General features: G+C 64.1%; 2 protein-coding genes across 2 annotated transcripts; one reads left to right on the top strand and one right to left on the bottom strand.

Annotated features, from left to right (window-relative positions):
• Window positions 1-1,520: 1,520 nt before the first annotated feature.
• ZNF598 (zinc finger protein 598, E3 ubiquitin ligase) lies at window positions 1,521-11,856 on the top strand. Its single transcript, XM_029049600.1, has 13 exons — window positions 1,521-1,712; window positions 5,223-5,335; window positions 5,497-5,626; window positions 5,988-6,199; window positions 6,295-6,512; window positions 6,849-6,966; window positions 7,964-8,148; window positions 8,279-8,363; window positions 8,698-9,467; window positions 9,739-9,862; window positions 10,142-10,286; window positions 10,409-11,341; window positions 11,791-11,856. Exons 1-13 carry the CDS (start codon window positions 1,521-1,523, stop codon window positions 11,854-11,856), a joined length of 3,291 nt encoding a protein of 1,096 aa, XP_028905433.1.
• Window positions 11,857-12,578: 722 nt separating this feature from the next.
• SYNGR3 (synaptogyrin 3) lies at window positions 12,579-21,164 on the bottom strand. Its single transcript, XM_029049442.2, has 4 exons — window positions 21,028-21,164; window positions 16,255-16,492; window positions 15,527-15,663; window positions 12,579-15,312 (listed from the first exon to the last, which is right to left on the bottom strand). The coding sequence occupies exons 1-4, from the start codon at window positions 21,124-21,126 to the stop codon at window positions 15,106-15,108; spliced, it is 681 nt and encodes a 226-aa protein (XP_028905275.1). The 5' UTR covers window positions 21,127-21,164; the 3' UTR covers window positions 12,579-15,105.
• Between the last annotated feature and the right edge of the window lie 4,295 nt (window positions 21,165-25,459).

Below are 25,459 nucleotides of genomic sequence, written 5' to 3'. Positions count from 1 at the left end.
AAGGGGGGTATGTGGACGTCAGGGTGCACACGGAGGGGGATATGTTTGCAGGTGTACGTGCCCGGGGGGTGCTTGAACGACTCCCGATAAGCTCACTGGCCAGCCCCGCCGCATCCTACTCTGGGGATCGGGGGACCGTGGGCAGAACGCCCAACTGAACGTCTACCACCTGCAGAATGGGGTACCGGACCCCTGCTGCGCCCCGCAATGCCGTGCCGTGAGAGGAGGAGGAAGAGAAGGATCCTCATCAGTGACATTTATTGCACGCTTACTACACGCAAAGGACCGTACGAAGCACTTGGGAGAGTCCAACCAACCGTATTTACTCAGCCCTTCCTGTGGCGGTGATGGGCAGGGAACGTTGTCTGTTTACTGTCGTGCTGTCCTCTCCCAAGAGCTTAGTGCAGTGCTTTGCTCACAGTCAGGGCTCAATAAATAGGAACGAATGAAGGAGTGAATGAGTAGAGTGAATGAATGAGTGAAGGAGTGAATGACTGAACGAATGAGTGACTGAATGAACGAATGAATGAGTGACTGAATGAATGACTGAACCAATGAGTGTCTGAACGAACGAATATGTGAATGAAGGAATGACGGAACGAATGAATGAGTGACTGAATGAATGAGTGGAGCGAATGAATGAGTGAAGTAGTGACTGGATGAATGAGTGAAGGAGTGGCTGAATGAATGAGTGGAGCGAATGAATGAGTGAAGGAGTGACTGAATGAATGCGTGGAGCGAATGAATGAGTGAAGGAGTTACTGGATTGATGAATGAATGAAGGAGTGACTGAACGAATGAATGAGTGGAGCGAATGAATGAGCGACTGAACGAATGAATGAGTGAGGGAAGGAGTGACTGGGCGAATGAATGAGTGGATGAATGAATGAAGGAGTGACTGAAGGAATGAAGGAGTGAGGGAAGGAGTGACCGGGCGAATGAATGAGTGGAGTGAATGAAGGAGTGGAGCGAATGAAGCAGTGAAGGAGTGACTGAATGAATGAATGAGTGGAGCAAATGAATGAGTGAAGGAGTTACTGGATCGATGAATGAATGAGGGAGTGAATGAATGAAGGAGTGGAGCGAATGAAGGAGTGACTGGCCGAACGAAGGAGTGAAGGCAGGAGTGACTGGACGCCTGAATGAGCGGAGTGACTGAGCGAATGACCGGCCGAACGAAGGAGTAACTGGTGAACAAACGACTGAGTCAACGAGCGAATGAGTGAGCGACCGCTGACGACGACGACGACGGGGCCCACTTACTCGGCGCCAAGCGTTCCTCCCCGTCTTCGCCCCTCGCGAGGGCCGCCGCGCATGCGCGCCACCCCCCTCCCCCCGAGCGGAAGTGGCCAGCGAGCGCCCGGAGGGGTGGCTAGAGCGTCTCCGCGGGGAGGAGGGTCCGCTCTAGGCCGGCGCTCGTCTATGGCGGCGCGGGCTTCCGGCGGGCGTGGCTGTTGGGGGGCGCGGTGACGTCAGCGGGCGCGGGCCGGGCCGGGCCGGGCGGGTCGGGTCGGGGGGCCATGGCGGCGGCGGCGGCGGCGGCGGCGGAGGGCGGCCGGGCCGAGCGGGGCTGCTGCGTGCTGTGCTGCGGGGACCTGGAGGCCACCGCGCTGGGCCGCTGCGACCACCCCGTCTGCTACCGCTGCTCCACCAAGATGCGCGTCCTCTGCGAGCAGCGCTACTGCGCCGTCTGCAGGGAGGACCTGCGCCAGGTAACGGCGGAGGCCGGGGACCGCACGCACCCGCTGGGCGGGGGAAGGAGCCGAGGGCCGCGGCGGGGACGGGGAGGGGGGCGGGGGGGGGGGGGAAGGTCGGCACAACGGGCGCCCGAGCGGTCGAGCGCGCACTCTGCGCTAAGCGCCGGTCGCGGCGCCGAGAGGGGACGGGAGCTCGGCAGCCGGGCCCGCCCGGGGCTCACGGGCTTCGCCCTCCGGTTTGCAGATGAAGGAGCTGAAGCCCGGAGAGGCAGAGTGATAATAATGACGATAATGTTGGCATTTGTTAAGCGCTCACGAGGTGCAGAGCCCTGTTCTAAGCGCTGGGGGAGACACGGGGTCATGAGATGGTCCCACGTGGGGCTCCCAGTCTTCATCCCCATTTGTCAGGTGAGGGAACTGAGGCCCAGAGAAGCCAAGCCACTCGCCCACAGTCACCCAGCGGGCGGGCGGGCGGGCGGGCGGCATGACCTCGGACTCCCAAGCCCGGGCTTAAGCGCTTACTCTGCGCTAAGCACTGTCCTCGGCGCGGGGGTAGACAGGAGGTCAGCAGGTGGGCCCGCGGGAGGCCCACCGGCTTCATCCCCGGTTTGCAGATGAAAGAACTGAGGCCCAGAGAGGTCAGGTGACAGTAACGATGGCATCAGTTAAACGCTTACTCTGCGCTAAGCACTGTTGTAGGCGCTGGCGTAGATGGAAGGTCAGCAGGTGGTCCCACGTGGGGCCCACAGGCTTCGTACTTTCCAAGCGCTTCGTAGGGTGCGCTGCACATAGTAAGCGCTCAATAAATACCACTGAATGATTCCCCATTCTACAGGTGAAGGACCTGAGGCCCGGAGAGGTGAAGGGATGAGAATGGTGTCGGTAAAGCGCTTACTATGTACTAAGCACTGTTCTCAGCGCCGGGGTAGATACCAGGCCGTCAGGTGGTTCCGCATGGGCTTCACAGGCTTCATCCCCAGTTTACAGATGAAGGAACTGAGACTCGGAGAAGTGAAGTGAGTAACGATGGTATCAGTTAAGCGCCGACTGTGCTGAGCACTGAGTGCCGAGGGGGGATACAAGGTCAGCAGCTTGTCCCGCTTGGGGCTCACAGTCTTCACCCCCATATTACGGATAAAGGAACTGAGGCCCAGTGAAGTGACGTGCCCAAGGTCACACAGCAGACAAGTGGCGGAGCCGGGATTAGAACCCACGTCCTCTGACTCCCGAGCCCGGGCTCTTTCCACTGAGCCACGCCGCTTCTCTCTTCTCCCAGGTGCTTAGTACAGTGCTCTGCACACACTAAGCGCTCCATAAAGGCGAGGGAATGGATGACCCTCCCTCGGGGGGACTTCTCAGCCCCAAATCCTCCCGCCGACCGTTTTGACAGAGCCTCTCGACGCCCGGAGGAGTTCAAACAGTCAGTGGAATTTGGGAGAGTCCGGCATAGGAGAGTCGGTAGGCAGGTTCTCTGGCCCACGGCGAGGTCACTCCCCCGGGATCGGAGCCAACTCCACGTTTCCCGGCCGAACGAAAGTACAGGGTGGCACCTTCCCAGGCCGCCGCTTTTCCCGGGATCAGTTTCCCCGTCAGCAGGGTGGCCCGGCTTCCCGACGGCCGGCAGTCGGCGTGGGGGAGGTGGCGGCGGAGGAATTGGCCCCGGCCAAAGATGGGGCGGAGATGCCCCGGGCCCGGGCCTCCTCCCCGCGCGGCTCCTCCTTCCCGGCCCTGTTGCTAAACCCGGGAGGAGGCTCGCCCGGGCATGCGCCGGGCACGCTCCGGCGGCTCCGGGGAGCAGAGGCGGGCGCTTCCCTCCTCTCCCTCCCTTCCCCCCTCCCCCCAGGTCACGCGAGGCCGCCCCGCGGCCACCCCGCCACGGGCGACTAAGAGCGCGAGCCCCGGCCCACGTCCGGGTGGCCGGCGGGTGTGGGGACGGAAAGCCGGGGGCGGGGCCCAGAGCCCAAGGGGTGGACGTGGAATTTATCGACGCAGCGGTCAAGGGTCCGAGGATCCGGCCGTCCAGGGTCAGCACTTACCCATCCGCTCACCTCTCCCTCATCCGTCTCTAATCGACTTCCACTAGACTGGAAGCTGCTTGAGGGCGGGGACTGTGTCTACCCAGTCTGCCGGACTCTGTCTCTCTTTCTCCCAGGGCTCCCTCCGCAGCGTTCTGCGCACTGTAGGTGCCCGATCGATACTTTGAATCCGGGGGGGGTGTGGGAGCGGGAAAGAGATTGGGATTCGAAGGGGGCCTCAGAGAGCGGATAGGCCCGAAAGCTGGCGTGCTGAGGTCTTTTGGGCCATGTTGGGGAACTCGCGGGGCTGGGGTCAGGAGGCCCCGGTTCGAATCCTGGCCTTCTGGGTGACGTTGGGCCAGTCGCTGCACTTCGCTGGGCCTTGGTTTTTCCATCTCTGGAACGGGGATACTGACAGCCGCCGTAATAGAGGCCCCACCAAATCAGCTGTCTGTGGACAGGGGTCGGGGCGGGATCCACTTAATCGTATTTCACCCGCCCAAGTGCTTAGCCCAGCGTCCTTCACACAGTAAGAGATTGATAAATACCCTCGATCGAGGTCGTTTTTGTCACGGGGATGGAGCTGAAGTCCCGGAAGGCCGCCCCTCCAGTGGTCCGACGGGGGACCCGGAAGGCCCCCGGCTCGGGAAACCGGGAAGACGGACAGAGGGAGGGTTCCCGGGGAGGGGCCGGGCCCGGGGCGGGGCTTGGGGGCCGGATTACGAACTTGTCAGACAGGGCTCACGACCTGAGAGGGAGGGACGCCTGGTGCCATGCCCCCATTTTAGAGATGGGGAGACTGACGCTCAGAGCGGGGCAGCGTCCGGGCCTGGGGCACGGCACCGACGGGGTGCCACGAAGGTACGGTGGCACCGGAGGACTTGGCCCGAGGAAAAAGGAGGGAGCCTTTCTGATAGAAAACATCGCTAATAAGTATAACGATAATAACGGTACTCTTTAAGCGCTTATTACGTATCGAAAGCCGTTCTACACACTGGGGTAGACACAAGTTCGTCAGGTTGGACCCAGTCCCTGTCCCACACGGGGCTCACGCTTTTAATCCCCATTTTCCAGATGAGGTGATTGAGGCCCAGAGAAGCCAAGCAGCCCGCCCAAGGTCACGCAGCAGACCTGTGGCGGAGCAGGATTTAGAACCCAGGTCCCTCGGACTCCCGGGCCCTGGCCGCTAAGCCACACTCCTCCAGACCCAGCCGGTGACAAATGGGGGGAGCCCCAGGACCCGACGGCCCCCGACCCGCGATCGTTCTCCCCCTCCCTCCGCCCCCGGCCCGGCCGGCGGAACGGCGCGATTCCGGGGGGTCGGGGGAGAGGTCGCGGGCTCCCCCAGAACCCAGGAGGGTCCACCTGGAGGGTCCTAGTGGCGGGGCCCCTTGGGCGGTCCGCGAGGTGACCCAGGCGCTCGGTCGGAGCCACTCGCCTGGCCCGGGGGCGGGACGGTGGTCCCGGAGGTGCCTCACGGATCCCGACGGGCCCCCTCGGGGTCTTCCAGGTGGTGTTCGGGAAGAAGCTGTCGGCGTTCGCCACCATCCCCCTCCAGCAGCTGCAGCACGAGAAGAAGTATGACATCTACTTCGCCGACGGGAAGGTCTACGCCCTGTACAGGTGGGACGTCGGTCCGTGGGTCCGGCTGGCTCCCTCCCCGTTAGGGCCAGGGCTTCTGGAGGGCGGGCCCCGGGGCCCTTCGGTGTCTCCGGCGGGCGGGCGGGTGTGCCCGCTCCGCCCCGCCGCCCACCCGCCTGTAACGACGTGACCCCCCCGCCCAGGAAACTGCTACAACACGAGTGCCCGCACTGCCCCGAGCAGCGACCCTTCGGGGTCTTCGCCGACCTGGAGCAGCACATGAGGAAGCAGCACGAGCTCTTCTGCTGCAAGCTGTGCGTCAAGCACCTGAAGGTGAAGGCCGCGGCGGGGGAGCGGGGGCCGCTCGGGAGGGACCGGTCAGAGAGGGCGGAACCCGGGCCGGCGGCCACGCTGGACCTTCCGAGGGGCCGGCGGCTCTGCTCGGCCCTTGGACCGGGCCCGGTGTTGGGCGCCGGGGGAGCCGCCGCCGGAAGACACGGGGCGGTTTCCTGGCGGTTTCCTGTCCGCCTCCCGGCTCCGTCGCCCGTTGTGGCTCAAGAGGCCGAGCCGGAGCGGAGTCTGACCGCCGGCACCCTCCGGAAAGAGCCGAGGGGAGGGAGCGGGTGGGCGGCGAGGCCGGGGGGCGGAGCCGTCGGCCGGCCCGGTGACCGGCCGGCCCCGCGGCGTCCGGCAGATCTTCCCCCACGAGCGGAAGTGGTACTCGCGCAAGGACCTGGCCCGCCACCGCATCCACGGGGACCCCGACAACACCTCCCACCGCGGCCACCCGCTCTGTAAGTTCTGCGACGAGCGCTACCTGGACAACGACGAGCTGCTCAAGCACCTGCGGCGGGACCACTACTTCTGCCATTTCTGCGACGCGGACGGTGCCCAGGAGTACTACAGGTGGGCCGGGCCGGGCCGGGCATGTTCCCCCGGGGGCCCCCTCCGCCGCCGGGCCGGCCCGCTGGAGCTCAGGGGCCCCCCGCCCGTCCCCGCAGCGACTACGAGTACCTGCGGGAGCACTTCCGCGAGCTGCACTTCCTCTGCGAGGAGGGCCGCTGCAGCACCGAGCGCTTCACCCACGCCTTCCGCTCCGAGATCGACTACAAGGCCCACAAGATGGCCTGCCACAGCAAGAGCCGCGCCGAGGCCCGGCAGAACCGCCACATCGACCTGCAGTTCAGCTACGCCCCCAGGCACTCTCGGAGGGCGGAGGGTGAGCCGGCCCCCGGGCAGAGCGAGAGGGCGGGGCGGGTGTCACGGACCACCCCCGCCCTGACTGTCCGTGCCCCGGCCCGGTCCTCCGAAGGCCCGAGGAGGCAGCCCCCGGAATGAGGGGTGGGGGCGGGGGGAACGCCCCAAGGTGGGCCGCCCAGTCCCCTAACGGTTTGAGGGGGCGGCCGGGAGCTCCTATGCCCTGTTGGCTTTGGGCCGGGGGGACGGGCGGGCAACGCGGGTCCAGAAAGCCGAGGGCGAGTGGGCTTACGACCCCGCGTCTCCGGGCGGGGCGGGCGCCCGCCGCTGACCCCAGGACACCCGCTCCCCACCCCAGGGGGGGTCGGCGGCGAGGACCCGGAGGAGGTGGACAGGTTTAACCGGCAGGGACGTGGGGGCCGGCCGGCCGGCCGCGGAGCCCAGCAGAATCGCAGAGGAAGCTGGCGGTATAAGAGGTGAGAAGCTCCCGTTCATTCACTCGGTGGTGTTTATTGAGCGCTTGCTTACCGGGTGCAGAACACCGTACTGAGTGCCTGGGAGAGCCCAACAGAAGACCCGCCCTGGGTGGCTGGTTGCTCCTCCTCTGAGCCGCCCCCAGGAGCAGCCTGGCCTAGTGCACAGAGCCTGGGCCTGGTAGGACCGGAGTTCTCCTCCCGGTTCCACCACTCATCTGCTGTGTGACCTCGGGCGAGCCGCTTCACGTCTTCCTGCCTCAGTTACCTTATCTGTCAAATGGGGGTCAAGACCGTGAGCCCCACGTGGAACAGGGACTGTGTCCGCATCCACCCCAGCACTTTGAACGGTGCTCGACTCAGAGGAAGCGCTTAACAGATACCGTCGTTGTTATTACTTATTATCAATAAGGGCGGCCGGTGGGCCGGCCACTTGGGCTACCGTGGCTTCGCTTTCTTGCCTCCGCCTGCCCCCCACCCTCCCTTTTCCACCTTCCCTTCTGCTGTCTCCCCATTTCCCCTCCACCTGTCTTTCCCAGCCTGGGCCTCGGTTGCAGAGGGGCTCGACCTCCCTCTCAGTTGGTCGCTGAGGCGGGGAGGGCCGGAGAAAGCTGGAGCTCGTGCCCATCCCGTGGGCCGCATCTGGTCACCATTCCTTCAGTCGTATTTACTGAGCACTTATTGTGTGCGGAGCACCATACTGAGCGCTTGAGAGAGTCCAATAGAACAATAAACGGACCCATTCCCGTCCCACAATCAGCTTACAGTCTAAGCCCGACCCGGGGGTCCCGAGGCCCCCCTAATACCGCCGCTCGCCTGTGGCCGCCCGGGACTCCCGGCCCGCGTGTCCATCCGTCGGTCTGCCTCCATGGCCCAGTCAGGCCGGAAGCCCCTCGTTGGCAGGGACCCGTGCCTCAGGCTGCCGTCCCGCTGTCCCGGGCGACTCGGGCGCCGGGGTCGCCGCCCGTCCATCGACGTGTCCGTGCACCCCCGCCCCCAGGGAGGAGGAAGACCGGGACGTGGCGGCGGCGGTGCGGGCGGCGGCGGCGGTGGCCCGGGGGCCGGAGGGGAAGACGGGGGCCGAGGACGCCGGCGATGGCGCCAGAGGGAGGCGAGAGGAGCCGAGGGACCCCGACGAGGCCCGGGGATCCAGGAGAGCCGCCCGGCCCCCCGGCGAGGCCCCAGGTGAGAGCCAGCTGCGGGGCGGGCGGGCGGACGGACTGACGGGAGGGCCCGGGGCGAGCGGGGGCGGTCACCCGGGTCCGGAGGTTGTCCGGCCGCAGTTCTCAAGCCGAGGCGTCTGCTCCTGTCCAAGGTCCAAAGGAAACGGCTGCTGACGGGCCTCAGGGCCAGGATGACTTTCCAGCCCTCGGCTCCGCCTCGGTGGGACCGCTGCCAGGGTAGGGGCCGGGGAGGGGAGGGGGCGGGCACGGGTGGGGCAGACAAGCACTCCCTTCCTCCGAAAGCCGTTCGTTGGCAGAGTTGAGATCTGTTCAGAGCCAGAGAAAGGCGGGACGCTCTCTCTGGGGGATCCTCCCCCTCCCCGCCGGGCGCCCCCTCCCTATCCTCATGTGCCCCACCAGCCCCGGGAACCATCCAGAAAGTGGGATCGGGTACAGGAGCGCGGACCCGGGGGCGGGGGCGGCGGTCGGGAGGACCCCCAGTCTGGCAGCTCCCGTGGCTTGTCCCCTCTCTGAGGGTGGGCTCCATGGGCCGCCTCCCTCCCGCCGGCAGCGCCGTCCAGCCCAGCTCCGGGAAGCTCAAGGACGAGGACTTCCCCAGCCTGTCGGGGCCCGGGGCCGCCCAGCCGCCACCTCCGCCGGTCCCCGCGCCCGCCCGCCGGCCGTCGGCCTTCCAGGAGGAGGACTTCCCCGCCTTGGTGTCCAGGGTCCGGCCCGGGAAGGCCGTGTCGCTCGTCGCCTCCGCCTGGAGCGGCGGCTCCGGCCAGAAGGCCGTTCGTGCCGGACCCCCGCCCGGACCCCCGCCGGCGCCGAGCCAGCCCCCGAGGAGGCTGGCCGGCGGCGGCAAGGGGGGCAAGAAGAGCGGCCGGGCCGCGCCCGAAGAGGAGGAGGAGGGGCCCGGCGGGGGGCTGACGGTACAGGAGGTCCGTGGCGCCCCCACCATGCTGGACGTCTCCTCCCTGCTGGCCGCCCCGCCCGCCCTGCCCTTCACCAAGGTCGGCAAGAAGAAGAAGGCGGGGGCCGAGCGGCCGGCCTCGGGCTCCCCCCAGCCTGAGGCCGGCGGGGCGGGCCCCCAACCCAAGCCGCCCCCCGCGGAGAAGCGCCCGGAGCCCCCCGCCGCCACGGGACCCCCCGCCGCCGGGCCCGAGGGAACCGCCGCCGCCGTGGTCAACGGCCACACGGAGAGGACGGCCCAGGGCCGCCCCCCGCCCAAGGAGCCCCCCGGACTCAAGAAGCCGGCGGGGGCCGCCCCGTGCCCGCTACCTCAGGAAGACTTCCCGGCCCTCTGCGCCCCCGCGCCCGCCGGGCGGCCGCCTCCGCCAGGTGATTCCCCTCCCCCGAGGGCCGGGGACCTGCCGCCCACGAGGAGGGAACTTTTGACCTCAGCACCCCCAAGAGGTCACGGGCCGACTCCGGCCCGTTCACCCGCACGCCACCCGGGCGGGACATCGGTGGTGGGTGCCCCGCTTAGAGCAGGAAGGCTCGGGTTCGGGGGGGAGGTTGGGGGAGCGAAAGAGTTGGGGGCGAGGGGAGAGGACAACCCCTCCGGTGTTGGCGGGGAGGTGACCCCCCACATCCCGTCCCCTCCCTCCAGGCTTCAACTCCGTGGTGCTGCTGAAGAGCCCCTTCCCACCGCCAGGGCTGGCAGGGCCCATCAGCAAGCCCCCACCAGGCTTCGCCGGCCTCCCGGAGCCCCCCGCCTCCACCGCTGCCCAGGAGTGAGTAGGGCCACCGGGGGCTGCGGGGTGGGCACCGCCGGTGGGCTCAGAGCAGGGACTGGGGACTACCCAAGTGGCCGGCACGACAGGCCGGGCCTTCCGCTTCGCCGGCCCCTCCCTCCCTCGTCTTGCCTCCGCCTCCCTCGTCTTGCCTCGGCCTCCCTCGGCCTCCCTCGACCCTTCCCTCCTCTCCGGCCCGGCTCCGGCGGGCCCCCCTCCGGTCTCGGGGGCGGTCCCCGGCTCGGCGCCCGGTGCCACCCCGCCCCTCCTCCCCCGCAGGCCGGCCGTGAGCCCCGGCACCTACCTGGTGCCCGAGAACTTCAAGCAGCGGAACATCCAGCTGACCCAGTCCATCCGCGAGTTTCTGCAGCGGGACGAGGCCAAGTTCGGCCAGTTTAAGGCTCACTCGGGCCAGTTCAGACAGGTGAGCCGAGGGCGGGGGGCGTTCCGGGGGGACGGACGGGACATGGGGAGAGGACGGGGGGGCGGGCGGGGGAGGGTCTCGCCGACCCACCCACCCCCGTCCCCGCCGCAACGGGTGCGCAGGGCCTCCTCTCCGCCGCGCAGTATTACAACAGCTGCCGGGAGCTCCTGGGCGCCGACTTGTTCAAGATCTTCAACGAGCTGCTGGTGCTGCTGCCCGACCCGGCCAAGCAGCAGGAGCTGCTGTCGGCCCACAACGCGGCCAGCGGGCGCGAGAGGTCGGCGGTCGGCGGCGGCCGGGCCAGGAAGCAGCGTAAGGGCGCCTGGCCCAGCGGGCCCCTGGACTGCTGCGTCTGCCCCACCTGCAAGCAGGTGCTGGCCCAGGGCGACCTGGGGCCCCACGCAGCCCTGCACACCGAGGACCCCGAGTTCCCCTCGCTCCGGGCCATCAGCAGATCATCGGCTAAGCCCTGCACCCCCAGACCGCCACCCCCGTCCCCCACGCCCCGCTGCTCCCCCTCCTCCCACTCGCACTTCAGCCGGGGCCCGGCGGCGGCATCCGGCGGTCCCCCCGGGACCGTGGTCTCCGTCCCCGGGTGGGAGCCCGTCCCCTCTCTATTCTCCCTCACCCCACCCAAAAAAAAAAGCCAAAAAGCAGGTCACCTGGTGGCTTGTCTGGGGGTTGGTGAGGGGGCACGGTTCAGGACTCCGGGCCGTCTCTCCCCGGGGGCAGGGGGTATCCCCCGGCTGGTGGTAGTTCCCTCGCCCTGGCATCCGGGGAGAGGCCCTTCGGCCCGGGACGTGGCCCAGGGAGGTGGAGGAAGGCGGGGATGGGGATGGGGCCAGGGGGGAGGCGGCCGTCGCACCGGGCGGAGGTCGGCCCGGAAGAGTCCGGGCTCGGCGCTCCTCGCCCCTTGCCCGTTAGCCGTTTCCTCTTCCAATAAACCAGTTTTCCAGGACGGCAGTGCCAATATCCTTTCTCGGTTTCTCTCTTGGGCGAGAGCCCCCAAGTGCTCCGGTTTCCCCCGATTCCAGCCCCAACCGTGGTTGGGCGAGGTGAGGCCCAACGAGCTCCATGCTGGCCACCTTCCCACGGACCGAGATGGGGGTGGCCGGGACCCTCTCTCCTCCCTCCCTGGCCCCTGCAGGGCCGGGAAATTGGAGCCCCCCTCCCCCCCCGTTGTGGTATTGAAGCACTGTACTAAACCCTGGGGTAGGTACAAGATGGTCGGGTGAGGCGGTCCCTGGCCCATGTGGGGCTCAGTCTTGGAGGAGGAGGGAAAGCAGGGGTTTGATCTTTTTTACAGATGAGGACAGTGAGGCACAGAAAAGCAAAGTGGCTTGCCCAAGTTCACGTAAGCAGAGGTGGAGCTCAGAAGGCAAGTCTACCGATGGTCAGACCCAGGCCCTTCCACCATTACGTTATTACTCTTCCTCTTCATCCCCTCCTCTTTTTCATCTCCCCTCTTCTCCCCCCCCTTTCCTTCTCCTTTCCCCTTCCCCAGCCTGTGCACCCCACAGCTTCGGAGGGCAGTGGGAACTGGTTGGCCCTGAGAAGCAGCGGGGCCTAGGGGATGGAGCCCGGGCCTGGGAGTTAGAAGGACCCGGGTTCTAATCCCAACTCGGCCACGTTGCCGCTGGGTGAGTCGCTTAACTTCTCTGGACCTCAGTTCCCTCATCTGCCGAATGGGGATTAAGGCTGTAAACCCCACGTGGGACAGGGAGAGTGGCCAACCCTATCTGCCTGGCACATACGTGCTTGACAAATACCCACATACAGCTGTATACCTTTTGGACCCCCTCTGCACTCCCAGGCCCACGCTGTATCCGCTAGGCCACTCTGGGAATCCGGAAGGACCCGGGTTCAAAAGGTCCAATACCTTTTAGACCCCCAGCCTCCTCCACCCTTACCAGGGTTCAGGGGGATACTTTTGGGTGGGAACACCAGCGCTCGACCCTGTTCTGCGGTGGCCTGGTTCTCCCTGTGGACCATCTCCTCCCACCAGTCACACCCCGGGCTGGGGCTTGAGACCTGGTGCGTACAGGGCAGGGCCTGGTACCCAGAGGGCAGGGCCTAGGAGCCAGAGTGCAGAGGGCAAGCCCTTGGCACCTAGAGGGCAGAGGGAAGGGCCTAGGACCCAGAGCACAGAAGGCAGGGCTTGGCATCTGGCCAGTCCTGGGCATCACAGGGCCACCCGCCCCTCCTTTACTGACGTCACGTTTCAGCTGGGCCCCGGACGCAGAGGCCGCCGCAGTCCGAGGTCACTCTTTGCGGGGAAGAGAGAGAGCCAAGGAGTTGTAAACATGTTTTACTTCACCCCCATCGACGCTCCACTCTAGACAACAATGTACACGGGCTTTACTCACAACAGCCAACTCTCCGAAGCGCTCGGCTTGACCAGAGAGGGAAGTTTGCCGACCACGTTTGGTACGGGGTGGGTTTCTAAAAATCAGGCGGGGGAGCGGAGGGGGACACGGACGTGACACGTAGATGGGGCTAAAGCTGGCCCCGGGTGGGCTGATGAGGGCCAGAGGGCGAGGGGGCAAGGCTCCAGGCACCAATTGGGCTGTATTCCACCCTTAAGCCCGCCGAGTCCTGGAGTGTGGAAGCTTTCTGGGGGTGGGTGGGTACTTTTCCCCCGGGGGCTGTGGGGAGGGGGTCACACACATGGGGGAGGATGGGGAGGTCACGGGGAGCAGTAGGGGGGCATCCCGCAGCCTCCTCAGAGTCCGGGGCATTTGAGGATCGGGAAGGTGGCGAATCCAGGTTCCCTCCCCGCCCCCAGCCCCAGGTTGGGAGGGTCTCTAGGGAAGGACCGGGACTGTCCTCCTTCCTGGCCACGGGGGAAGGGGGGAGCCTCCGGGAAGCCTGCCAGGCTCTCAACGGCAGCGTTGGGCCTGGCCACGGCAGCCGGGCACAGGCGGGCAGGCGTTCCACGGGCGGCTGGCATGCTGGGGGCTCCGAGCGGGGAAAGAGGGCGGGTGGCTGGGTGGATTGGACCCCGAGAGATGGACTAGGCCCCAGGGGACGGTTCTAGGCGTTCTGACGCACCACAGTCCCGAGGGGGCAAATGACAGCGCCGGCTGGGGCAATAGAGGCGGGCCGGCCGGCGGGCCCTGGAGGCCAATAGGGCAGGACTGTCTAGCAGCACTGGACAAGTACTACTGAGGGATGGGGCGGTCTCCGGGTGGGCTATACTGAGACGGACAGCACCCAGCGCCGGGCCCGGTAACCTAAGGACACTATCACCTACACACAAGGCAGCTACAACCACAAACACATGCCCCCTCGCCCCGCTGGTGGGCCCGGACCACCCTCTAGGCTGGACGGCTCGCCCCGACGGCTGCTCCTGCTGCCCAGAGGAGGCAGCGGGCCTGTAGTCTGGCCCTGCCCCGGTGGCCGGCGGCTGGAGGTGGGGGTGACGGCCTCAGAGCCCCGTGGGGGTCAGCGCGGCCCCGGACGGAGAGGTGGACACCCTCCCAAACACACACACCAGGTGCTGATGTTCCTCTGGGGAGGCGGAGGGATCTGCACAGTGTAAGTGCTCAATAAACACGGTTGGGTGATTGGGGGGTGTGAGGGGGGGCTGCCCTTGGGGTCTTCTCCACCTAACAGGGGTCTGGGTCTGGCTGGCCCACCCAGTTTGAGGGGGCATCCTCTCCCGGGGAGGGTGGGACCCTCTGACCAAGATGAGGCTCCTGCCCCTCACCCACCTCCCCGCCTAGATCTAAAGTGGTTTGCCCAGTGAGGTGGGCCTCTGTTTTGGCCTCCCCATTGACACGGAGGTTGGGGGGGGGAAGGGTCTCCCGGCAGGGCCCCCCCACAAAGCAGATCCCACGACGTGGGGTAGTGGGGGAGGCTATTGGGGCCGGGACCCCCCTCCCACCCCACCCCTCCGGTCCCAATGGGGGGCGGGGGGCAGCCGCGTCCTTCAAAACCAGAGAAAAGTGCTACAGCCGTCCTCCCCCTGCTGCGGGGCCCCAGCCAGCCCTCGTTTCCCGGTCAGGCCAGGCGGGAAGGAAGGGGGAGCGGGAGGGTCCCCTCTCCCGGGGAGCCCATCTCCTCTCGGGAAAATCCACCCAAGGGGCAGGGCAGGGCACGGAGGGGGGGAGAGGGAGAAGAGGGAAGAGAGAGAGGAGAGATGGCCAAGGCAGGGAGGGTCTGCAGCCTCAGTGGGGCAGAGGGGCGCGGGGAGGGGCCGCTGGGGTTAACAGTCAATTTTAAGAAACACCGGAATCGAGTCGAATTCCCTCTGTGCTGCGAGGCAGGGAGAGCCTCTCTACTGCCTTCCTGCACTTTCCCAAGCGCTCAGGTCAGTGCCGGGCACAGAGGAAGCGCTCAATAAAGACGATTGTTTGATGGACAGAACTGGGGAGGGAAGCCCCCGCAGAAACCTTTGGAGTCGGGGCTGGGGTGGCCCGGGGACCCCGGGGTTGGAAAAGAGTGGGTGAGGGTCCCCTCCCCCATCCCAGGACCCTGGGGCTTGCGCCTCGGGCCTCCAGGGGTGCAGTGTGGGGACCCCGGCCCTTCATTCGGGGGGATGGCAGTTGCGGGCCCGGGGGCCACGGGAGTCCGGGGGGAGGGCTGGGGGCGGCAGGCCACCCCCGGCCGGTCACTTGGCTTCCCTCTGGCCTGGACCCTCGTCCGGCCCACCTCCTCCCCGCAGGCGTCCGGAAGGGGCGCCGGCCGCGGGCCTGGACGGAGGCTAGGCCCGAGATGGCTGGACAGGACACACGACGACCGGCTACCGGGGAGGGTCCGGGGTCGGGGTCGGGGGTCGGAGGTCGGGGGGGGGAGAGGAGGACCCCTTCCTGGCCCCTTAGTAGGCGGGAACCTGGTAGCCCTTGGGGCTGGGGTCCAGGGTCTCGGCGAACGGGGGCTCTGGGTAGGTGTCGGTGCCGTCGAGGCCGCTGGCGGCCCCCGGGTACCCGGCCCCGGACGGGGCGGCCGGGAACTGGTCGGTGGCGAACAGGGTCATGTCCGTGCCCAACCGGTACCTCTGCACCGCCTTCACCGTCAGCGCCGCCTGCGGGGACAGAGGCGGGGGGCGGACGGGCCGTCCGCTCGGGGTCACCGTGGGGCCGGACGCACGGCCCGCTCGGGTTCGTGGAGGGGGCCGGACCAAGTCCGGCCCCACACCCCAAGCCTCTCGACCCCCGGTGACCCCTCCCATCCAGCGGCCCGCCCCCCGAGACCCTCGGGGACCCCCTCCCCACGCCCCGCCCACACTCACCCAGGACCAGGATGGAGAAGAAGGAGAAGGTGACGGCGGCCCTGGCGTGCTCCCCGGCCTGGCTCACCCCTTTGCTCCCCTGGGTCCTTTGCCACTGGTTGGCCAGGAAGCAGAAGCCCACGAACCACAGAAACGACCACAGGCCTGAAAGGACGATCGGCAGCGGGAGGGACTCGGGTTAGACCGAACCCAGCCCGGGGAAGACCTGGAGGGGTTGGGGCTGCGGCAGGAGCGGCGTGGCTCGCTCGAAAGAGCCCGGGTTCGGGAGTCAGAGGTCACGGGTTACTCACTACCCCCGCCCAGACTCATTAGCATATGTGGTCACGCCCACCGCTCTTTAGCATACAGGCCCCTCCCCATCCCTCATTAGCATGCCCGGCCCCTATCATTAACATACCCGACCCCGCCCCTCCAGACCCCGCCCCCCCTCGTTAGCATATCCGACCCCTCCCCTCCAGACCCCGCCCCCGCCCCTCATTAGCATCCCCGGCCCATCCTTCATTAGCATACCCGCCCCTCCAGTCCCCCCATCCCTCATTAGCATGCCGACCCCAGCCCTCATTAGCACTGTAAGCCGTCAGTGGGCAGGGACGGTCTCTATCTGTGGCCGAATTGTCCATTCCAAGCGCTCAGTCCAGTGCTCTGCACAGAGTGAGCGCTCAGTAAATACTATCGAATGAATTAGCGGGCCCGGCCCCTCCCCTCATTAGCCCGCCCGACCCCTCCCCGCCGGACCCGAGAAGGCGAGGTCGAGCAGCACGGCCCTCTTGCGGTCCTTGACGCTGCTGATGTGCTGGAAGTTGAGGTCGAGGACGAGGAAGAAGATGCAGGCGAAGAAGGCGAGGAGGCCGATGGCGATGGCGTAGTTGCAGGCCGCCTCGTTCTCGTTGAAGACGCAGTGCAGGTCGGGCCCGCTGTCCCGGTTCACGTAGCCCTCGTTGACCACCGCCCCGAAGACCACGATGGAGAACACCTGCTCCGGACACGGACGCGGGAGCGGACGCGGACACGGACACGGACAGGCACGCGGAGGTCAGCGCGGCCTACCGATAATCATCGTAACGACGGCATTTCTGAACAGCTTCCCCGGTGCCCAGCGCCGTGCCCAGCGCCGGGGGAGAGACGACCTCCTCGGGTCGTCCCCCGCGGGGCTCACGGTCTTCACCCCCGTTTTCCAGATGAGGCCGCCGGGGCCCAGAGAATAATAATAATAATAATAATGTTAGTATTTGTTAAGCGCTTACTATGTGCCGAGCACTGTTCTAAGCGCTGGGGTAGACACAGGGGAATCAGGTTGTCCCACGTGGGGCTCACAGTCTTAATCTCCATTTTACAGATGAGGGAACTGAGGCACAGAGAAGTTAAGTGACTTGCCCACAGTCACACAGCCGACAAGTGGCAGAGCTGGGATTCGAACTCATGAGCCCTGACTCCAAAGCCCGTGCTCTTTCCACTGAGCCACGCTGCTTCTCTAGAGAAGTGCAGCGGCCTGCCCCAAGTCCCACGGCCGATAAGAGGGGCGGCCTGGCCTAGTGGCAAGAGGACGGGCTGGGGGGGGGGGGGTCAGGGGTCATGGGTCCTCATCCCCGTTTCGCCGCTTGCCTGCTGCGCCGCCCCGCGCAAGGCACTTCACTTCTCTGGGCCTCGGTGACCTCATCTGTGAAATGGGGATGGAGACTGTGGGCCCCATGGAGGACAATCTGAGTACCCTCTATTTACTCCAGGGCTTAGAACAGTGCTTAGCACTTAAATAATAATACTAATAATGTTGGTATTTGTTAAGCCCGCTTACTATGTGCAAAGCACTGTTCTAAGTGCTGGGGGGCTACAAGGTGATCAGTTATCCCACATGGGGCTCACGGTTTTAATCCCCATTTTACTGATGAGGTAACCGAGGCACAGAGAAATGAAGTGACTTGCCCACAGTCACACGGCTGACAAGCATTGGAGCCGGGATTCGAACCCATGACCTCGGACTCCCAAGCCCGGGCTCTTTCCACTGAGCCAAGCTGAATGCCATCTTTATTATTACTATTATAAGTGGCAGAGTGGGATTAGAACTCACGACCTCTGGCTCCCAACCCCGGGCTCTTTCCGCTAAGCCGCGCTGCTTCTCTATCTAGTGGGTAGACTCCCGGGCCTGGGAGTCAGAAGGTCGTGGCTTCTAATCCCGGCCCCGTCGCTTGTCTGCGGTGTGACCTTAGGCAAGTCACTTCACTTCCTGCAGTGCTCTGCACACCGTAAAGTGCTTAATAAGTAGTTCTTTAAAAAAAATAGGAAGTCTGGAGTCAGGCGGCCAGACCCAGTGACCTCCGACTTCAGGGTCCTGTGATTCTCGGAGGGGATCGCTCCCTGGGAATCTGATAACTAGTTTCTCTCAAATCAATCAATCAGTGGTATTTATTGAGTGCTTACAGGGGGCAGAGCATGGGAAGCAGCAAGGCGAAGTGGGTAGAACCCGGGCCCGGGAGTCAGTAGGACCTGGGTTCTCATCCCGGCTCCTCCACTTGTCTGCTGTGTGACCTGGGGCAAGTCACTTCACTTCTCTGGGCCTCAGTGGCCTCATCTGTCCAATGGGGATCGGGACAGTGAGCCCCACGCGTGGGACAGGGACCGCGTCCGACCCGATTTGCTTGGATACGCCCCAGCGCCTGGCACATAGTAAGTGCTTCTTAAATACCTTCGGGTGGGTGAAGTTGGGGTGTGGCCAGAGTTGTGGGTGCCAGAGAGCATGAGGTGGGGGGTCCCGGAGCACCCCTGCACCCCACAACTTGCCCGATCTCAGACACACACAGAGAACAAAAAACACACACACATACCGAGTCACCGACACACACATACACATGCGACCCACATCAAGTCACAGACATACGCAGAAACCTGTCCCCACCCAGAATCACAGATATTCGCAGACACACCCACCCCAGAGTCACAGGTCCACCCAGAGAGACTCACACGCGCGCGCACACACACACACACACACACACACGTGACCCCACCCAGAAACATAGCCATACTCAGACTGTCATACAGACAACTGTCCACGGCCAGGCTCACAAACACACCCAGTCACACACACACATACAGACACCCAGAGTCACAGGCCTAAATAAAATAAATTATGATATTTGTTAAGCCCTTACTATGTGCCGAGCACTGTTCTAAACATCAGAGGGGGATACAAGGTAATCAGGTTGTCCTACGTGGGAATCAGTCTCAATCCCCATTTTACAGATGAGGGAACCGAGGCCCAGAGAAGTGAAATGACTTGCTCAAGGTCACCCAGGGACACCCAAGGACACAGACACGTGCATGAGCCCACCCAGAGTCACAGAGTGACGGACACCTGGCTCACCGCCCTGGGGAAACTGTCAAAGGAGGAAGGGGGGTTCAAAATCCTTTCTCCGGCCTCCTTAGGCTGCCAGCCTCACGTGGGACCTGAGGGTGTGGTATCTACCCCAGCGCTTAGGGCAGGGCTTGGCGCAGAGGAAGCGCTTAACAAATACCCCAATTATAGTTGTTATTAAGTGGACCAGAAGTGTCCTCCTTCCCAGTGAGAGGGGAAAGATGTCCGTTCTGTGACTTTCCTCAGTGACCACCGGCCCCCTCCCTTCCTCTCCCGCCAACCTGGGGGTGGGGGTGGGGGGCAGGGACCGGTCTGGGGTCATTGTCCCCGTGTCACGGATGGGGACACTGAGGCCCGGGGCGGAAAGGAATCTTCAGAGAGAAGCAGTGTGGCTCAGTGGAAAGAGCATGGGCTTGGAAGTCAGCGGTCATGGGTTCGAATCCCGGCTCCGCCACTTGTCAGCTGTGTGACTGTGGGCAAATCACTTCTCTGTGCCTCAGTTACCTCTTCTGTAAAATGGGGATTAAGTCGGTGAGCCTCACGTGGGGCAACCTGATGACCCTGTATCTACCCCAGTGCTTAGAACAGTGCTCTGCACATAGTAAGCGCTTAACAAATACCAACGTTATTATTATTATTATAAAGTTTCCAAAGCCAAAGAGGGGTGAACCCAGGAGTCTGGAGTCCAGCCTGGGGTTCTGGCTACCAGTCCCCACTGCCACTGGACTGACACTCAAAAAGCACTTAATAATAATAATAATTGAATGATAATAATAATGACGATGGTATTTAAGTGCTGACTATGTTCCAGGCACTGTACTAAGCGCTGGGGCAGATACGGGCAAATCGGGCTGTACACAGTCCCTTTCCCACGTGGGGCTCACAGTCTCCATCCCTTGTCCAGATGAGGTCACTGAGGCCCAGAGAAGTGAAGCGACTTCCCCAAGGTCACTCAGCAGACAGGTGGCAGAGCCGGGATGAGAACCCAGGTCCATCTGACTGCCAGGGTTGGGCTCTACCCACTAGGCCACGCTGCTTCGAAGCGAAAATCATTTTGTAGATACCACCCGGCGCCGGAGGAGGAGGAGGAGGAAGAGGAGAGGGAATAATTGCTTATAAAGAGAGTGTCCATCCATCCCTTTAAACAAAGGCCTTTTGGTAGGGGGAGGTTTCTGTTCCTCCTGGACATCTCCTGGACGGGAGGAAGGGAGGGGGTGGATCAGGTGACCTCCAGGTCGCACCCAGCTCTGAAGACCCTCCTCCCTGTCAGGTGACCTGTCAATCATCCGCTCTGAGAGGGAGGACCCCCTCCCCCAGTTTCTCTCCCCCCCCCCCCGCCCCCAATTCTCCTGCATCACTGCCCGTCTCTTTCTTGGGCTTCAGGCCCAGAGGCCGGGGTATGGACGGGATGACCCCTCAGAGATCCCTCTGCCGGGGTGTTTTTTGGGGGGTCCGGCCCCCATCCCCTGGTTCCCCGGAGGCGGGGGGTCCCGGGGTCGGGGGGGGTCCCAGGGTCGGGGGGGAGGGCTCTGCCGAGGCAGGGCCGGGCTGGCATGACGCGGGCAGACTGGCCCACCGGGACCGGCCCTCGCCCAGCCCGGGGGAGGGGGGAAGGGAGGGGTCCCCGGTCGCCGCGACCCCCGCCCCCTCCTCAGCTCCCGGGGGGGCAGGTGACGTCATGACAGGCGGCGGGGGGGTGGGGGAGATGGGCAGGTGGGGGAGATGGGCGGGGCCTCGCCCTTGGAACCCCCCCGGCCCCTGTCATTGGGGGGCGAGGGGGACCCCGAGAAGGGGAGGGGGCGGGGGGGACCCGGAGCCGGGGGCTTCATCACACACACAAACACACAGATACACACAGAGACCCACAGACACACGCACACGCCGCTGCTAGCTCTGCACCGGGACCCCTCCCTCCCAAAAAAACAGCCCCCCAGGCCGGTGTTGTGGTGGCCAGGACGGTTCTTCCAAGGGCCGAAGATAAAGCCTCCTCCCGTGCCCGCCCCCGGTGCCCCCCGGTGCCCAGACCCCCAGGACCAGGGCCAGCGCCAGGCCCCCCTCCCCCCGGGACCGGACCCCCAGGACGGGACCCCCCAGGACCAGGCCCGGATGCCCTTGCCCTCCCGCGCCCCCCGTGCCCCCCGTGCCCAGGCCGGTGCCCTCACCCAGGCGGCGATCCTCAGGATGGTCCGGGGCTCCTGGAGGAAATGCAGGGGGTCGACGCCCGCGCCCGCCCGGCCCGCGCCGAACGACGTCCCTTCCATCCCCGGGAGACCCGCCGACGGACGGTGCCACCCACCCACCCACCCACCCACCGGCAGACCCACCGACCCCGGCCGACCGACCGGGGCACGGACCGGGGCGCGGACAGACGGCCGGGCCGGTTCCACCCCCCGCCGAAAACCCCCAACCCCGCGCAGCCCCGGACCCGGAGGAAGAGGACGGGGAGGGAGGAGGACGAGGAGGAAGAGGAGGCTGTGGAGGAGGAGGAGCAGGAGGAGAAGGTGGAGGAGGGAGGAGGAGGAAGGAGGAGGAGGAGGATGCTGAGGAGGACGAGGAGGGATGGGGAGGAGGAGGAAGGAGGATGAGGATGCTGCTGAGGAGGAGGAGGGAGGAGGAGGAGGGAGAAGGAGGAGGGAGAAGGAGGATGAGGATGCAGCTGAGGAGGAGGAGGGAGAAGGAAGAGGAGGAGGGATGAGGAGGAAGAGGAGGAGGGAGGATGCAGCAGCTGCTGCTGCTGCTTCTGGAGCTCGCAAGGCGCAAGCCCCGGCGCGCGCTCCCGGCACCTCGTGCACCAGCCCGACCTGGGGGGAGGGGAGGGGAAGGGGAGGGAGGTCATAGGGAGGAGGAAGGGGACACAAGCCCTCCCCTCCTCATCCCCCACCCCAGGCCCATCACCCACCCCCTGGGGTGAGGGTGAGGAGGGCCCATCACCCCTGACCCAGGGGACTGTCATCACCAGCAGCAGCAGAAGCATTTGGTATTTTTGGAGCGCTTACTATGTGCCAGACACTGGTCTCGACACTATCATCATCATCATCACCACTGTGGTATGTGTTGAGCGCTTACTACGTGCCGGACGCAGGATTCGGCGCTATCATCATCATCGCTGTGGTATTTGTTGAGCACTTACTATGTGCCGGGCACTGGATTCGGCGCTACCATCATCATCACCACTGTGGTGTTTGTCGCGCGCTTACTACGTGCCGGGCACTGGACCCGGCGCTATCGTTGATGCACCGGACTGTGTACTAGGCGCTGGGGATACTCAGGAGATGGGCTTTTAGGCGGTCTTCGGGGATGGGGAGATGTCCTGCTTCTTATCTGGGTCGGCCAGTCCGCCCAGCGGCTGGCAGAGGGCGGGTTTACAGAGGGACCCCGGGGAGGAACCGGGCCGTAATAATAATTACGGCATTTGTTCATTCGATCGTATTTATCGAGCGCTTACTGTGTGCAGAGCACTGTACTAAGCGCTTGGATGGGGCTCCCAAGCCAAAATCTCAGAGGGAGAACTGGGATTCTAACCCCGTTTTACTGAAGAGGTAACTGAGGCCCCGAGAGGTTAAGGGACTTGGACCCCCGGGTCCCCCATCTTCCAGAGCCTGGTGACCTTCCCACTAGGCCGCGCCGCCCCCCGGCATCCCTTCCTCTGGCCGGGAGTCCCGGCCTCGGGGGTCGTGGTCGTTCAGGGAGCAGAGCGGGCTGCGTTTCCACGTTCAGGGAGCGCAGAAGTGAAACTTGGTGACAACGGCGTCTTCATCACCACCCCCCCGCCGCCTTCCCCCGGAGACTAAGGCCGGACTGCTTCCCCAAATCAAAGACTCACAGAGGCACACCCCAAGCACGTGTGTGCAGACATACACCAACACACACTCATGGGTGGGCCTGGGCCGGGCTGACCCGACCCCTCATCCCCCTACCCCCTCACCCACCCAACCCCCCTCGCCACATTCACAGGCAAGGACACCATTCCACCCTCAGCCCCGGTCTGAGCTGTCCCCATCCCTCCCGGCCCCCCACGGTCCGGTCCGACCTGCACCTCCACGTTGGACCTAGCCGACACCAAGCGGATCCCACGGCCCCAGGGCCCGTCCAACCCCCTCCCCCTCAAGGCCTCGGCCTGCGGAGGGGGCCACCTGTCCGACCTCTGTCTCCCCCGCACCCCCCCCACACAGCCAGGGTAAGGGGCTGCGTGTCCCCCACCTCACGTAAGCTCGTTGTGCACAGGGAATATGTCCATTATTAATAATAATAATTATTATTATGGTATTTGTTAAGCACTTACTGTATTTGTTCTAAACACAGGGGTAGGTACCGGGTCATCAGCTTGCAGCCCATGGGGGCTCACAGTCTTAATCCCTATTTTACAGATGAGATAAATGATGGACAGAGAAGTAAAGAGGCTTGCCTAAGGTCACACAGCAGGCACTCATTCATTCGATCGTATTTATTGAACGCTTACTATGTGCAGAGCACTTTACTAAGCGTTTGGAAAGCACAGTTCAGCAACAAATGTAGGCAATCCCTACCCAACGACGGGCTCAAAGTCTAGAAGTCGTGTGGTGGAGCCGGGATTAGAACCCACGTCCTCTGACTCCCAGGCCCAGGCTCTAGCCGCTGAGCCACGCTTAACAATACTGATAATCACTGTGGTACTCATTAAACGCCTAGTACTCTTTCCTCTTCTCTGTTGTTGTGTTGTCCTCTCTTAGCGCTCAGTAGGGTGCTCCGCACACAGTAAGCGCTCAATAAATCTGATTAATAATAACGGTGGTATTTAAGTGCTTACTATGTGCAAAGCACTGTTCTAAGCGCCGAGGGGGGACAGAAGGTGATTGATCAGGAGGGCCATGGCCTCACCAGGCTCTGCATCCCAGAGCCTCCCGGAGTGCGGACAGAAGGCCGAGGCCTGGTAACCTTCGCGGGGCGCCGAGGCCGAGCGAGGGAAGCCGTGCGGGCTGGGAGAGTTTCTGCTTCCTCCTTTCGGGGCGTTGGCCCGGGGCCTCTGCATCATCCATCTCTTCTCCCCTCCCTCGGCGCCCTCCCGGCCCCCCAACTGGGGATCTGCCACTGTGCTCGGGAGTGGGAGCGAGAGCAGGTGCAGGAGGGGGTGAGGGGGCGGTGGGGGAAGCGGGCGTGGGAGAAGAGGAACCAAGACAGAAAGAGGAAACGATCCCTCTTGGGGAGGAGGAGAGATGGGGTTCCCCGGCCCCGACCCTTCCTCCAGCCGGGGAACGTGGGTGAGATGAGAGACCTGAGTTCTAGTCCCCGTCTGCCCCGGCCTGCTGTGTGACCTTGGCCCGGTCATTTCCTCTCCTCTGTGGGGGGTGGGTAGGTCAGTCGCCTCCTCGGCCCAATGGGGCTTAGTTCTGCTCTCCCGTCCCCCCATCTCTTAGAGTGGGTCCAAACTGGTCATCTCGTACCTACCCCGGGGCTTGCCTCGTAGCCCGGGATTTAATAAACCGATTATGGAGATGATCAAGCGTGGGGGGAAGGGGCTGCCTCTGTCTCCCTGCCTCACGGGAAGGGAGTTGTTAGTCGTATTTATTGAGCACTTACTGTGTGCAGAGCACTCTACCGAGCGCTTGGGTGAGTCCAACACAACAATAGACAGACACATTTCCTGCCCACACACAGCTTCCAGTCTAGAGACGAGTTTTCGCCATCTCCTGCCACCCCTGGATGAGAGCCACGGCGGGGCCTTGCCGGGAGCTTGCGGGTCGGAGGGGCGGTGCGTGGGTTCACAGCCGGAGGAAAACCACGGGAATTCCTCACTGCAGAACTGCCTCCTGGGGCTGGATGATGAATAAACTAGTCTGTGAGCCCGTTGCTGGGTAGGGACTGTGTCCATTTGTTGCCGAATTGTACTTGTCAAGTGCTTAGTACGGTGCTCTGCCCACAGAGAGTGCTCAGTAAATACGATTGAGTGAATTAATAATCATGGAATTTTTTTGTGTGTGGTATCTGTTAAGCACTTATGAGGGGCCAGGCGCTGTTCTAAGCATTAGGGCAGATAAAAAATTGACAGGTTGGCCCCAATCCCTTGCCCCACGTGGGACTCCCAGGCTTAATCCCCATTTTGCGGATAAGGGAACTGAGAAAAGTGAAGTGACTTGCCCAGGGCCACACAGCAGACATGTGGCGGAGCCGGGATTAGAACACAGATCCTCTGACTCCCAGGCCCGGGCTCTATCCACTAGATCGGGCTGCTTCTCCATTTGTGGAGATTTGGGATTCGCTGTGGGCTTTTAGGTGCCCAGCACTGGGCTGATCCAAAACCATCAGATGGGACACAATCCCTGTCCTACATGGGCCCGAAATTTTAGAGAAGCAGTGTGGCTCACTGGATAGCGCACAGCCCCGGGAGTCAGAAAGACATGGGTTCTCATCCCGGCTCCGCCACATGCCTGCTGGGTGACCTTGGACAAGTCACTTCCCTTCTTTGTGCCTCAGTTCCCTCATCTGGAAAATGGGGAGACAGTGAGTCCCCATGTGGGACGGGGACTGTGTCCAAACCGATTTGCTTGTTTCCGCCCTGGCGCTTCGAACGGGGCCTGGCATAGAGTAAGTGCTTAACAAATACCACGATCATTTATT

Source organism: Ornithorhynchus anatinus, chromosome 21, assembly GCF_004115215.2.
Source record: "Ornithorhynchus anatinus isolate Pmale09 chromosome 21, mOrnAna1.pri.v4, whole genome shotgun sequence".
Classification (NCBI taxonomy): domain Eukaryota; kingdom Metazoa; phylum Chordata; class Mammalia; order Monotremata; family Ornithorhynchidae; genus Ornithorhynchus; species Ornithorhynchus anatinus.
This window is presented reverse-complemented; position numbering and strand designations above follow the sequence as displayed.